We start from the raw sequence: 14,161 nt of genomic DNA on the forward strand, positions 1-14,161 counted from the left end.
GTTATGCACGGCGTTGTGTTTTTGTACAATGAGATTACTGTATGTGCTGAAGACAGCTAGAGAGGAGGGCACTGGTCTGGTTTTCTAGAGGGCCTGTTGGGTCTGATTGGTTAATGATATGTCAGGATCAAAGAAGCTGTAGAGGAGGAGGACAGGGTAATCATCATTTTCAGGCAGTGCAGTGGGACCAACACAACATACCTCAAGAGCAGTAATGCATCCAACAAAGAGGGAACACGGGCCTTTTAAGTTATTTGTTCATTTTCCACTAAAATGTGCTATGATTTACTGAGAGAAACCAGGAAGCACTGCTTTGAGTTCTTCATGAAAATGGGTGTTTGATTAGATTTTAATTTAATGCAAATTCAAATGTAATTGAATCTCTAATTACTATTACTTCCCTCTTTTCCTTGCTTTACTTTTGATCAAAGGAAAGGCCTGTAAAAGGTGGCAGTGAACTGATCAAAATGTACAATACTATATAAATGTCTTTACTTTTAGCAATGTCAATAGTGACTGCTTGCCAATGTTCTGTCCTAAAATATTTATAGCTTTTATGATACTAAGTGGGGGGGGAGACAGAACCTTGAGTCCAGATTCAGTGGCAGAGCTCAACCAGCTGGGGCAATACTATGAACTACTTCCTGGCACAATTTTGGTTTATTACTGTATAATTATTGTTAGTTTATTTATGCAACAAATATGCCTACTTAACTATTGTTATTGGATGCCAGCTAGGTCATAAGATACAGAAGTGCTGAGAGATTAGCAACCAAAACGGGTTAATGCCATCACTCAAAACAACCTTGCTTTGCTATGGCAGATGTATTGGCTGTTTAACAAGCTGGCATTGGGCATAAACTTGACGTGTTACACATAATATGTCCTCAGGAAAAATAAATTGTCCAATTATTTTGCATAAAATATTTGCAATTTTAACAGCCCGCTGTCTCATTGATTTAATATTCTAAACAGGATATACTGTACCTCTATTACCTAAATATACCTGCTATATCTCTCCAACTGTTGCTGCATTTTACAAGAGTTTGATTTTATATTGATTTCTTCTAGAAGTATGAAGTATATCATTGGACTTTAAGGTCAGCTTGATGTTTCAAACATGTGGGTAATCTCTTATGGACAGACTACGAGCAAATTACGTGAGATTTTAGTATTGGGTTAACGGAGACTAACATGTGGGGAATAATGAACAAAAACCTTGACGTTATCCGTGAAAAGATCTATGGATATCCATCCATGTTAGAGCACATTGTATCTTATTTTCATAATGGAACCGCAATGTTTAGAGTTCAAATACATATATAGTTCAGGAAAGTGCCTCTGGTACTGCTGTGTTTTGTCTCCTTTACTGTGGACAGAACTACACTGCTATTTTCCAGATTCCCATGGCAATTGGTAACTATCCCAGCCGTGACATCACCAGGAGAACAGTCTCAGTGAACTGATCTGGCTTTAGTCTGCTACTGTACTGTAGGTCTGACAGCATGATAACATCCACTTCTAATCATAGTTGTTAATAACAAGTTATTTCTAAGTTGTTATAGATTGGTCATACAGTACCATATACACGTATTTTTTATAACCAATGTTATTGATGAACAAACACAGTAAACACAGCCAACATACAACACGCACTGTAATATTTCTAAATGTATGTCGTGCGTGGTAGCTCACTGCAATAATTTATATTATTACCAGACAGAATTAGATCATAACATGAATAACCGATATGTTAGATACAACTGGAGCATATTCATTTATTTATAGTTTTCCCTTTTTCTCATATTTATTGAAGAAAATATGACCTGAGTTTGACTGGCATTTGGCCAGACATATTGTAGCCGCTCTCCAACCACTTCTTTGATTTCAGGGGTCATGATTCTGTCTCATAAAGAGCTAGGAAGCACAGCTTCTTTCCATGGTTGCACGTTAGTGTCTCCTCACCTGCCGTGCTTATTACTTTGCCAGTTTGACCATGGTAAATTCCAAGGCAGTGCTTTGTTTGTGTGTGTGTGTGTGTGTGTGTGTGTGTGTGTGTGTGTGTGTGTGTGTGTGTGTGTGTGTGTGTGTGTGTGTGTGTGTGTGTGTGTGTGTGTGTGTGTGTGTGTGTGTGTGTGTGTGTGTATGAAGTGCACACTTCATGTGAATTAAGCTCCTTTACCTTTGATACATGTTATAATGTAATGTAATGTTTTATAGATACATTACATGGAAAGAATCATGTCAAATCAGAATTGAATTTAGACCGTTTTGATGTGGACTTGATGCTCACTCTAAGTTGAGGGAATAAGAATAGTTCTAAAAGTGATTAAACAAGAATCTAAGTTAAAAAGGAAATTGAATTTAAGTTTAATTGAATCTGAAATTAGTAAATTTTTTAACATAATGGGATCCCATTTTATGTAGGGAGTGAGGTGAATTATGTTTTACCATATCTGTTGCAGTACTTTCCATTGCACACAAATTAGTCATAAATGTCATAGAGGTGTTTGCAGAATTGAATGTGAGGTGTCATTACAAACTCATTAAAGAAATGGTAAATGTAGTCAAATGTGGTAGTCTTACACTGTAATTATAGTACATCTGTCTATGTTGCTAAGTGCATCGTTTGAAGCTTTCAATTTGGACCCAACCGTGGGGGGAGTGTGTGTGTGTGTTTGTGCTCCCATTGTGGCTAGTCAGATGCACAGTCATACAGACACTTTAATGTCTGTAAACTACTGAAATATCTTGTTTAAGAATGTCACCCAGAAAATGCTAATTAGGGTTCCGATCACCTAAGGCCACTTCAACCCAACAATTACCAGAAACAAATTAAGATCATAAATCTGTAGCCCTCATAACATTCCTTACAAGACCCTGACATAATTATGTTATCTCGGTTTAACCAAAGACAGATTCCAAATACAGATTCTAAAGACAGATTCCAAAGACATCTGTCAAAACCACTGTATAATGGTGTTAAACCCATTTCCAAATGTTTCAATTGTTTACCAGTGACAGTTTACCACTGTCCAAACGTGCCCCTGTGAATAGTCCCCAGGGATCTATGAAACAATGGCTGGTCCACCAGGGCCTAGCATTTTTATCTGCCTCACACTGCATGTTTTAAAACCAAGTAGGACACCAATGTGACCCATTTGAACTTGTGCTGAATTGTGGTCTAGCTAGTCATTTTCTTAATTTATTTAAAGCATAGCAGTGCAGCCCAGTCAAAGTGTATTATTTTGTCATTGACTGAATTGACTTTCAGATGTCAAATGTTGACATTTGGAGGTGTTATTGTGGCTCGCGCCCCTGCCGGACAAACCTTTTGAGTCTATCCATCAAAAACTGTAAAATGTTTTTTCGACTGAGCGTAATTTGTTAGGTACATGCATCAATAGTTTAAATAAGTTAAATGTTTGACAGATACACAGATGTGTAATGTATTCTGCATGCATTTAATCTGTCTCTGTGATTTGATTTGCCACTATTCATTTCATGCAATTTTAGCCACACCGTGACCATACCAGACTATTACCTGCATGACCATTTTGGACTCTGATGACGAGGGAATAAACGTGACATTGTAAATTCAATACCATCTTACGTGGACCTATTATCTATCACCTCCTTCCATCCCTGCCTATCTCCCACCTCACTCCCTCCCCTGTAACCTCCATCTGACTTCAGTCTTGTGTCCGTCACAGACATCTCCACTCATATAAAGATGATTTTGTTTAGATTAATTAAACAGAGTTATGTGGAATTGAATTAGGCTCCGTTCGCTCTTTAATTTAGGTTTATCTTAATTTCCCCCCTTGTCTCATTGGTTGTTCTTTGTATTCTGTACCTCTTCCAGCTGTCGTATGAGGAAAGAGACGACAGTGCAGGGGCACAGAGGATATTATCTATGGCTGAGTCCCGAATGGCACCCTCTTTCATACATAGTGCATTTCTTTTGACCAGAGCCCTATGTGTCTTGGTCAAAGGTATAGTGCACTATATAGATAATAGGGTGAATTTGGGATGCAACCACTGTGTCGTTGAGCTCCTTTACACAGCACTCATGGTTAACAGAGTGTCTGAATTGCCCCCAGCGCTCAGTGGCTGCCAGTCAGTAAGCTCTTCTCTAATATTTTTCATCTTCCTAGCTTAATTTCAATCTTCAACATAAACCACCTTGCAAACTTTTTTTGCGGAATCCACTTTTGTTCCTGTTCCTAATCTGGGCTAAGAGGGAGGGAAGTTTGGGGGAAGGTGTGGGTCGGGTCGGACTGTTGCATAACATGCTCAGACTGGCATGGGAATGGGGTGGAGGGGGTGACAGGGGCGAGGGAATGGCTGTAGAGGGGCAGGCAGACATTAGTCACACAGGCCTCCCTGAAACACTACAGGCATTAGTCATTAGACCATGAAAGGCCTGATCTTGATACCAAGGCTGCAATTCAGCTGATTGAAGTAGCCAATTAAATGATAACAAAAGAGAAGCAACCCAGTTGATTGATGACCACCACATCATCCCAAACTGTGTCTAGAAAGGACTGGAGCACTAAGGGTCTGTCACCGTCTATTTTACGGACCCTGGTGTTTGAAGACAGACTTTTTCTAAGGGAACAGTGTTATCATCATGGTGAAATTAAAGTTGTCTGGATATGTGTTCTAGGATGCTATTCAAATGTCAGGTTGCTACCTTTGATCAACCAAGACAGGCCTAAGGGGTCAACTTTAAGGGATTATGTATAATTGTAGGCTACAGATAGTTACTCTAATGGAATATTAATCTGTAGAAATTTCTCATAATGTTGTGTGTTTGTCTTTTCTTGGTTTTCAGATTTGGATACGCGTCTGTGTCCATTTATTGCTGTGCATCACACTTGGAGTCCAGTCAAGTGAATTTGGAAACACTGTAACAGATGACATCACAAGAATTTCACTATTGGTAAAGTCCTTGGAAGTACTTATTTCTTCAAGCCACCAAAACTGCAAATCAAAGCCCTTTGGCAAATGCTCTTACTGTATTTAACTGTCTCGATCCAGTTACTAGCAGCATGGTGTTTCATTCTTATCCAGTTCTTAGAAAGGTGGATTGCACAATCCAATCCAATTAATTCTAATCCTCTCAAAATCAACCATTATGCTTATGCGGAACATTGCTGCAATGCCAATTGCAAACAATTACATTTGTAGACTTGAAAGTATACTTTGATACATTGATGCATCTAGAATCAGTCATTGTTTTCTAATACCACTGACGGGGATTGTCATGAGACTCTCACACAGTAGGACATCCTGCATTACCATTAGTGTAAACCAGTAGCTGAATCTCTGAGATTTGTTCTGGTAACAAACTCAAATGTTCCCAAACCATTTCTGCTAACATTTCATGATATTGTCTGGTTTTTAACAGAAACAAAATATACCTAAAGATTACAAGATTCCTGTGACATACGTTCCGAAAGAAGTGGTGAGAAGATGTTTTCTTCTTCTCATGATTACACTATTATTATAACTTAATATGTTTGTGTTCCATACAAAATATTATTGAATGTCTGTGTTGCCTGACTTTTTTAGAGGGTGGACTATAATTTTTCTGTTGTGATGAATTTCAAAACGGTATACACTACGGTTCTAAAATGTGTGGTCACTTAGAAATGTCCTTGTTTTTTAAAGAAAATATAATTTTTTGTCTATTAAAATAACATCAAATTGATCAAAAATACAGTGAAGCCATTGTTAATGTTGTAAATGATTATTGTAGCGTGAAACAGCAGATTTTTTATGGAATATCAACATAGGTGTACAGAGGCCCATTATCAGCAACCATCACTCCTGAGTTCCAATGGCACATTGTGTTAGCTAATCCAAGTTTATAATTTTAAAAGGCTAATTGATCATTAGAAAAAGCTCTTGCAATTATGTTAGCACAGCTGAAAAATGTTGTTGTGATTAAGGAAGCAATAAAACTGGACCTTTTTTAGACTAGTTGACTGTCTGGAACATCAGCATTTGTGGTTTTGATTTCAGGCTCAAAATGACCAGAAACAAAAGTGCTTTCTTCTGAAACTCGTCAGTCTATTCTTGTTCTGAGAAATGAAGGCTATTCCAAGCGAGAAATTGCAAAGAAACGGAAGATCTCGTACAACGCTGTGTACTACTCCCATCACAGAACAGTGCAAACTGTCTCTAACCAGAATAAAAAGAGTAGTGGGAGTCCCCGGTGCACAACTGACAAAGAGGACAAGTATATTAGAGTGTCTAGTTTGAGAAACAGACGCCTCACAAGTCCTCAAGGCATCTGTTACACAAACTAGACACTCTAATGTACTTGTCCTCTTGCTCAGTTGTGCACCGGGGCCTCCCACTCCTCTTTCTATTCTGGTTAGTGCCAGTTCGCGCTGTTCTGTGAAGGAGTAGTACACAGAATTGTACGAAATCTTCAGTTTCTGGGCAATTTCTCACATGGAATAGCCTTCATTTCTCAGAACAAGAATAGACTGACGAGTTTCAGAAGAAAGTTCTTTGTTTCTGGCCATTTTGAGCCTTTAATCAAACCCACAAATGTTGATGTTCCAGATACTCAACTAGTCTAAAGAAGGCCATTTGTATTGCTTTTAATCAGGACAACAGTTTTCAGCTGTGCTTACATAATTGCAAAAGGCTTTTCTAATGATCAATTTGCCTTTGAAAATGATAAACTTGGATTAGCTAACACAAAGTGCTATTGGAACACAGGAGTGATGGTTGCTGATAATGGGCCTCTGTACGTCTACGTACATATTCCATTGAAAATCATCCGTTTCCAGCTACAATAGTCATTTACAACATTAACAGTGTCTACACTGTAATTCTGATCAATTTGATGTTATTTTAATGGACAAAAAAATTGCTTTTCTTTCAAAAACAAGGACATTTCAAAGTGACCCCAAACTTTAGAACCGTAGTGTATATCATAACTGTCCATTACCCATGATTGTTATTTCCAGATGTATTTTCTTTTTCAGGGTGGAATGTGTTGGGTAGCGCTAAACGTTTTCCACTTGGAACTCAGTTTACGAGGATTAGCAGACAAGTTTGGAAGCATTTCGTCCAACAAATATAATATCAGCATATTGATCGAAATGCTGAAAGAGACAAGATATCACATGAAGAACTTGGTACGTTTGCACCTTTGGTTCTAATACTAATATTGTAACTGTGATAGCTCTTATGACAGGTTTCTTTTGATGAGGACACATGTAAAAAAAATACATTAAAAAAATGCACCTTTGAAATGCATTACTGTACATAGAATATTTATCATATGGGGCCTCCCGAGTGGCGCAGTGGTCTAAGGCACTGCATTGCAGGGCTAGAGGCGTCACAACAGACCCGGGTTCGATCTCAGGCTGTATCACAACTGGATGTGACCGGGAGTCCAATAGGGCGGCGCACAAGGGGAGGGTTTAGGGTCGTCCTGGTAAGGGGAGGGTTTACCCGGGGTGGCTTTACTTGGCTCATCGTGCTCTAGTGACTCCTTATGGCGGGACGGGTCCCTGCAGGCTGCTCTTGCGCGGCAGTTGAACGGAATTTCCTCCAACACATTGGTGCGGCTGGCTTCTGGGTTAAGAGGACGTGTGTTAAGAAGCGCAGTTTGGCAGGTCATGTTTCGGAGGACACATGACTCAAATATACATATATTTTTTTATCATACCAATATGTCATTACCAATTATAATTATGACAATAACAATACCACCCACAGTGCAACATGGCAGTTAAAGGCCTCAACTGCTTCAAAACATTGAAGGCTGAATTGGCAAAAGTCTTGTTGGATAGAGTCTTTGATTGGGAGCACTACCTAGCTGCCTCTGGTGGAGGTGGTCAATAACACATCCATTCATGCAATCCTTTCTGGCTCAATTACATGAAATAGAATAAAACAAGATACTATAATAAAATAATGAACATGGTACACAAGTCCTGAGCACAAATAGACCAGTGACCGCATCATTTCACATCTGAGTTGTCTGCAATGATGTCTTGTGAGGACTTGGATCATCTATCAGGTAGATCAGGTATTCATAAAGGGACCTCTCTTAGTCTCATAAGAGTGAATAAGTACTCATTCATCCCCCTTGGTGTTTTTCCTATTTTGTTGGATTTCATGTAATGGACATACACAAAATAGTCCAAATTGGTGACGTGAAATGAAAAAAAAAAATGAAAAAAAAGTGGTGCATGCATATGTATTCACCCCCTTTGCTATGAAGCCCCTAAATACGATCTGGTGCAAACAATTACCTTCAGAAGTCACATAAATAGTTCAATAAAGCCCACCTGTGTGCAATCTAAGTGTCACATGATCTGTCACATGATCTCAGTATATATACACCTCTTCTGAAAGGCCCCATAGTCTGCAACACCACTAAGCAAGGGGCACCACCAAGAAAGCAGCACTATGAGGACCAAAGAGCTCTCCAAACAGGTCAGGGACAAAGTTGTGGAGAAGTACAGATCAAGGTTGGGTTATAAAAAAATATCAGAAACTTTGAACATCCCACGGAGCACCATTAAATCTATTATTAAAAAATGGAAAGAATATGGCACCACAATAAACCTGCCAAGAGAGTACCACCCACCAAAACTCACGGACCAGGCAAGGAGGGCATTAATGAGAGAGGCAACAAAGAGACCAAAGATAACCCTGTAAGAGCTGCAAAGCTCCACAGCGGAGATTGGATTATCTGTCCATAGGACCACTTTAAGCCGTACACTCCATAGAGTTGGGCTTTACAGAAGAGTGGCCAGAAAAAGGCATTGCTTAAAGAAAAAAATAAGCAAACACGTTTGGTGTTTGCCAGAAGGCATGTGGGAAAAATCCCCAAACATATGAAAGAATCTGGTCAGATGAGACTAAAATGTAGCTTTTTGGCCATCAAGGAAAACGCTATGTCTGGCACAAACCCAACACCTCTTATCACCCCAAGAACATCATCCCCACAGTGAAGTGTGGTGGCAGAATTGAAGGAATGATGGATGGCACTAAACACAGGGAAATTCTTGAGGGAAACCTGTTTCATTCTTCCAGAGATTTAAGACTGGGACGGAGGTTCACCTTCCAGCAGGACAATGACCCTAAGCATACTGCTAAAGCAACACTTAAGTGCTTTAAGGGGAAACATTTAAATGTCTTGGAATGGTTTAGTCAAAGCCCAGACCTCAATACAATTGAGAATCTGTGGTATGACTTAAAGATTGCTGTATATCAGCAGAATCATCCAACTTGAAGGAGCTGGAGCAGTTTTGCCTTGAAGAATGGGCAAAATCCCAGTGGCTAGATGTGCCAAGTTTATAGAGACATACCACAATAGACTTGCAGTGTTAATTGCTGCAAAAGGTGTCTCTACAAAGTATTGACTTTGTGGGGGTGAATAGTTACGCTCACTTAAGTTGTCTGTTTTATTTCTTGTTTGTTTCACAATAAAAAAGATTTTGCATATTCAAAGTGGTAGGCATGTTGTGTAAATTAAATGATACAACCCCCCCCCCAAAATCTATTTCAATTCCAGGTTGTAAGGCAACAAAATAGGAAAAATGCCAAAGGGGTGAATACTTTCGCAAGTCACTGTACATACATAATGTAGGCCTAATAACTTCTTAAAGCATATTACTTGTATTATTCTGGCTAACTTTTCTGAATCCAACAGGGTTAATGAGGTCCCCCTTGTCCTGAATAAAGAGACAAGACCGAAGTTACTACTTATAACGTCTTAAATCTGGGCTCAAACATATGTGTTCTTTGAACTATTTGCTGCATGACTAAAGCCATGGGGGTATAAAAGCTAAAGCTAACGTTAAATGGTCTATCAACAGCTATAAACCATTATCATGTTTTGAATTTCACATCATTGAGGCAATTATTCCCCTTTTATCTCCGCAGGAGGCGATCACATATGATTTTGAGTGCCACTACAGAAATGAGCAATGGCAGACAGGACACTATTTTCATTTTGTGGAAGATTTTTTAAAAACGGCCCGTTTGAATAGAGATTTGCCAGAAGAATGTGATCCACCTCCCTGTCCCACAGCAACAATGGATACAACAATAACAACACAATACCCCACATCAGGTAAATGTTGAGGTGTTTTTTAAAGTGTAAATGTTATATATTTGTATTATTTTTTTAAATGTATCCTTCATTTAACTTGGCAAGTCAGTTAAGAACAAATTCTTATTTACAATGACCGCCTACCCTGGCCAAACCCAGACGATGCCGGATGTGATACAGCCTATCTAGCGTCATTGTTGCATTCGCTCATATTCAAATGCAAGATAGCGCCAACAGAGATGGTCACTTCGCTTCAAGTCCTTAGGAAACTAGGCAGTATTTCACTTTTTAATGTATTATTTCTTACATTGTTAGCCCAGAAAATCTTAAGTGTTATTACATACAGCCGGGAAGGACTATTGGATATAAGAGCGATGTCAACTTACCAACATTACGACCAGAATACAACTTTCCAGAAGCGGATCCTTTGTTTGGACCACCACTCAGGACAGTGGATCTAATCCCAAAAGCCGACCCAAAACAACGTTGCCCCATAAGAGGCAGATGGAGCGGCCTCCGGGTCAGGATCCATAGGCGTGCACACAGCCCACCGCTTCTGAGTATATTACTCGCCAATGTCCAGTCTCTTGACAACAAGGTAGACGAAATTAGAGCAAGGGTTGCCTTCCAGAGAGACATCAGAGATTGTAACATTCTCTGTTTCACAGAAACATGGCTCTCTCGGGATACGTTGCCGGAGTTGGTTCAGCCACTGGGGTTCTTCATGCGTCGCGCTGACAGAGATAAACACCTCTCTGGGAAGAAGAAGGGCGGGGGTGTATGCCTCATGATTAACGACTCATAGTGTAATCGTAACAACACACAGGAACTCAAGTCCTTCTGCTCCACTGACCTAGAATTCCTTACAATCAAATGCCTGCCATATTATCTCTCAAGAGAATTCTCATCAGTTATCATCACAGATGTGTTTATACCCCTTCAAGCAGAAAGCCCGACGACCCTTAAGAAACTTCCCTGGACTTTGTAAACTGGAAACCATATATCCTGAGGCTGCATTTATAGTAGCTGGGGATTTTAACACAGCAAATTTGAGAACAAGGCTACCCAAATGCTATCAGCATATTGATTGCAGTACTCGCGCGTGCAATACACTCAATCATTGCTACTCTAACTTCCGCGATGCACACAATGCCCTCCCTCGCCCTCCCTCTGGTAAATCCGACCACGACTCCATCTTGCTCCTACCGTTATATAGGCAGAAACTCAATCAGGATGTACCCGTGACTAGAACCATTCAATGCTGGTCTAACCAATCGTAATCCATGCATCAAGAATGTTATGATCACGCGGACTGCGAAATGTCCCGGGCAGCCTCAGAGAATAACATCTATCTAAACGCTGACTCAGTCAATGAGTTTATAAGGAGGTGCATTGGAGATGTTGTACCCATTGTGACTATTAAAACCAACCCTAACCAGAAACCATGGATGGATGGCAGCAGTCGCGCAAAACTATAAGCGCGAACCACCTCATTTAACCTTTGAAAGAGGACTGGGAATATGGCTGAATATAAACAGTGTAGTCCTTCCCTCTGCAAGGCAATAAAACAATGGAAATGTCATTATAGGGACAAAGTAGAGTCACAATTCAACGGCTCAGACACGAGGCGCATGTGGCAGGGTCTACAGGAAATCACGGACTACAAAAAGAAAACCAGCCACGTCACGCTTCCAGACAAACTAAACCTTCTTTGCCAGCTTTAAGGACAGCACAGTGCCACCGTCGCGGCCCACTAACAAGGACTGCGCCTCCCCCTCTCTTTCCCCTGTGGCCGACGTGAGTAAGACATTTAAATGTGTTAACCCTCGCAAGGCTGCTTGCCCAGATGGCATTCCTAGATGCGTCCTCAGAGCATACGCAGACCAACTGGCTGGTGTGTTTACGAACATATTCAATCCCAGTCTGCTGTCCCCACATGCTTCAAGATGGCCACCATTGTTCCTGTACACAAGAAGGCAAAGATAATGGAACTAAATGACTACCGCCCCATAGCACTCTCTTCTGTCATCATGAAGTGCTTTGAGAGACTAGTCAAGGATCAGATCACCTCCACCTTACCTGCCACCCTAGACCCACTTCAGTTTGCTTACCCCCCCAACTGGTCCACAGACGATGCAGTCGCCATCACACTGCACACTGCCTATACCATTTGGACAAGAGGAATACCTATGTAAGAATGCTGTTTATTGACTACAGCTCAGCATTCAACACCATAGTACCCTCCAAAATCATTAAGCTGGGGGCCCTGGGTCTCGACCCTGCCCTTTGCAACTGGGTCCAAGTGTTGAAGGTAGGAAACATCATCTCCACTTCGCTGACCCTCAACACTGGGGCCCCACAAGGGTGCATGCTCAGCCCCCTCCTGTACTCCATGTTCACCCATGACTACGTGGCCATGTACGCCTCCAACTCAATCATCAGGTTTGCAGATGACACAACAGTAGTGGGCTTGACTTACCAACAACGACGAGACAGCCTTCAGGGAGGAGGTGAGGGCCCTCGGAGTGTGGTGTCAGGAAAATAACCTCTCACTCAACGTCAAGCTGAAAACAGCTTCTATCTCAACGCCATCAGGCTGCTAAACAGCAATCACTAACTCAGAGATGCTGCTGCCAACATTGAGACTCAATTGACTGGCCACTTTAATAAATGGATCACTAGTCACTTTAAACAATGCCACTTTAATAATGTTAACATATCTTACATTACTCATCTCGTATGTATATACTGTACCTTTTACCATCTATTGCACCTTGCCTATGCCGCTCGGCCATCGCTCATCCATATATTTATATGTACATATTCTTATTCCATCCCTTTAGATCTGTGTGTATTAGGTAGCTGTTGGGGAATTGTTAGATTACTTGTTAGATATTACTGCACTGTCGGAACTAGAAGCACAAGCATTTCGCTACACTTGCATTAACATAAGCTAACCATGTGTATGTGACCAATAACATTTAGATTTAATTTGATAGTGGTCAATTCTGATGCGCCATAGGAGTCGGTGCTCAGTTTAAACGTTGTTAGCTACTGTGGAATATCCTGTGGTGCTCATATGCTACGCCCAGTAGAAAACTATGATCTGTCTCGTTTGGTGTATGGGCACCGGTACCTCTCCATTAAACTATTCCTCTTGTGAACAGTCTTTTTTTATAGGTGAGATCTTGTGTCGGTTTCGGTTGCGTGTCTTTTTATCTCTGTCCTACACAGAATCTTCTATCAATTTTTTTTGTTCAAAGAACTTCACATGACAAAACATGGAATGTACCAGGTGTTTGGAAGGTCCATTGTGACATTAGTGATGCAGCTGAGTCACAGAACCAAAGAAAGATGTCCCCTGATGGACCCCATGAAAGGAAGAAAAGGACTGAAACCCCAATTGTGGAAGTGTTGATTACAGAGCAATCTTCAGATCTTCCCAAGCGCTAGGCCTTTCTTTCCTGATGCAGACAGATCTGATCTTTTGTCCGAAGGAAAGAAAAGGTGGCTGTGATGTGACTTTATAGGCGTCAACAATGAACTGTTTTCATCATTGGGCATTAACTCTCTCTCTCTCTCTCTCTATCTCTATCCAGTCAACTATCCTGCCATAGGAACAGAATTCAACATGTCAGCACCAGACTCCGAAACCTGTAAGTAAATAAAGAAAGAAACTGTGGCACAGATTTAGTTGCTGAAAGTGTCCAAATAGTAGCAATGTAATGCAACCAGTCAAACTGGTGTAAGGCCTACTAGCTGTATGGCTACTATTCTTGACTGTTGCTCAACTGCAGAATAGCCTGGAGAGAGAGCATTCCCTTAAGACCACCACAGGCTGAAATTACATTTAGTCCTTTCGTTTTAGTATTTTCGAAAAGGAAACAAAAATCTCAATGAAAATGTATATTGTTTTTATTTATCATACTACCATCATCAACATTTCATGAATGATTTAAATGCCCCTTGGACTATATGTAGTAACATACTTTGAAGAGATTGTAATTGGGTGTAAATAGATGTTTGGTAGTCTAAATTCAGTGTACTTGTCTTTAACTGCCAATTCTG

At 40.5% G+C, this 14,161-nt stretch overlaps 1 protein-coding gene across 1 annotated transcript in view; it reads left to right on the forward strand.

Annotated features, from left to right (window-relative positions):
- kitlga (kit ligand a) overlaps nt 1-14,161 on the forward strand; it is a 41,324-nt gene that overhangs the window by 19,927 nt on the left and 7,236 nt on the right. Inside the window, exons 2-6 of the mRNA XM_024380078.2 lie at nt 4,838-4,945; nt 5,414-5,470; nt 7,008-7,160; nt 9,925-10,114; nt 13,693-13,749. Coding sequence (XP_024235846.1) covers nt 4,838-4,945; nt 5,414-5,470; nt 7,008-7,160; nt 9,925-10,114; nt 13,693-13,749 — 565 coding nt within the window. The remainder of the gene's footprint in view (nt 1-4,837; nt 4,946-5,413; nt 5,471-7,007; nt 7,161-9,924; nt 10,115-13,692; nt 13,750-14,161) is intronic.

The sequence above is a fragment of the Oncorhynchus tshawytscha genome, linkage group LG19, assembly GCF_018296145.1.
Source record: "Oncorhynchus tshawytscha isolate Ot180627B linkage group LG19, Otsh_v2.0, whole genome shotgun sequence".
Taxonomy (NCBI): domain Eukaryota; kingdom Metazoa; phylum Chordata; class Actinopteri; order Salmoniformes; family Salmonidae; genus Oncorhynchus; species Oncorhynchus tshawytscha.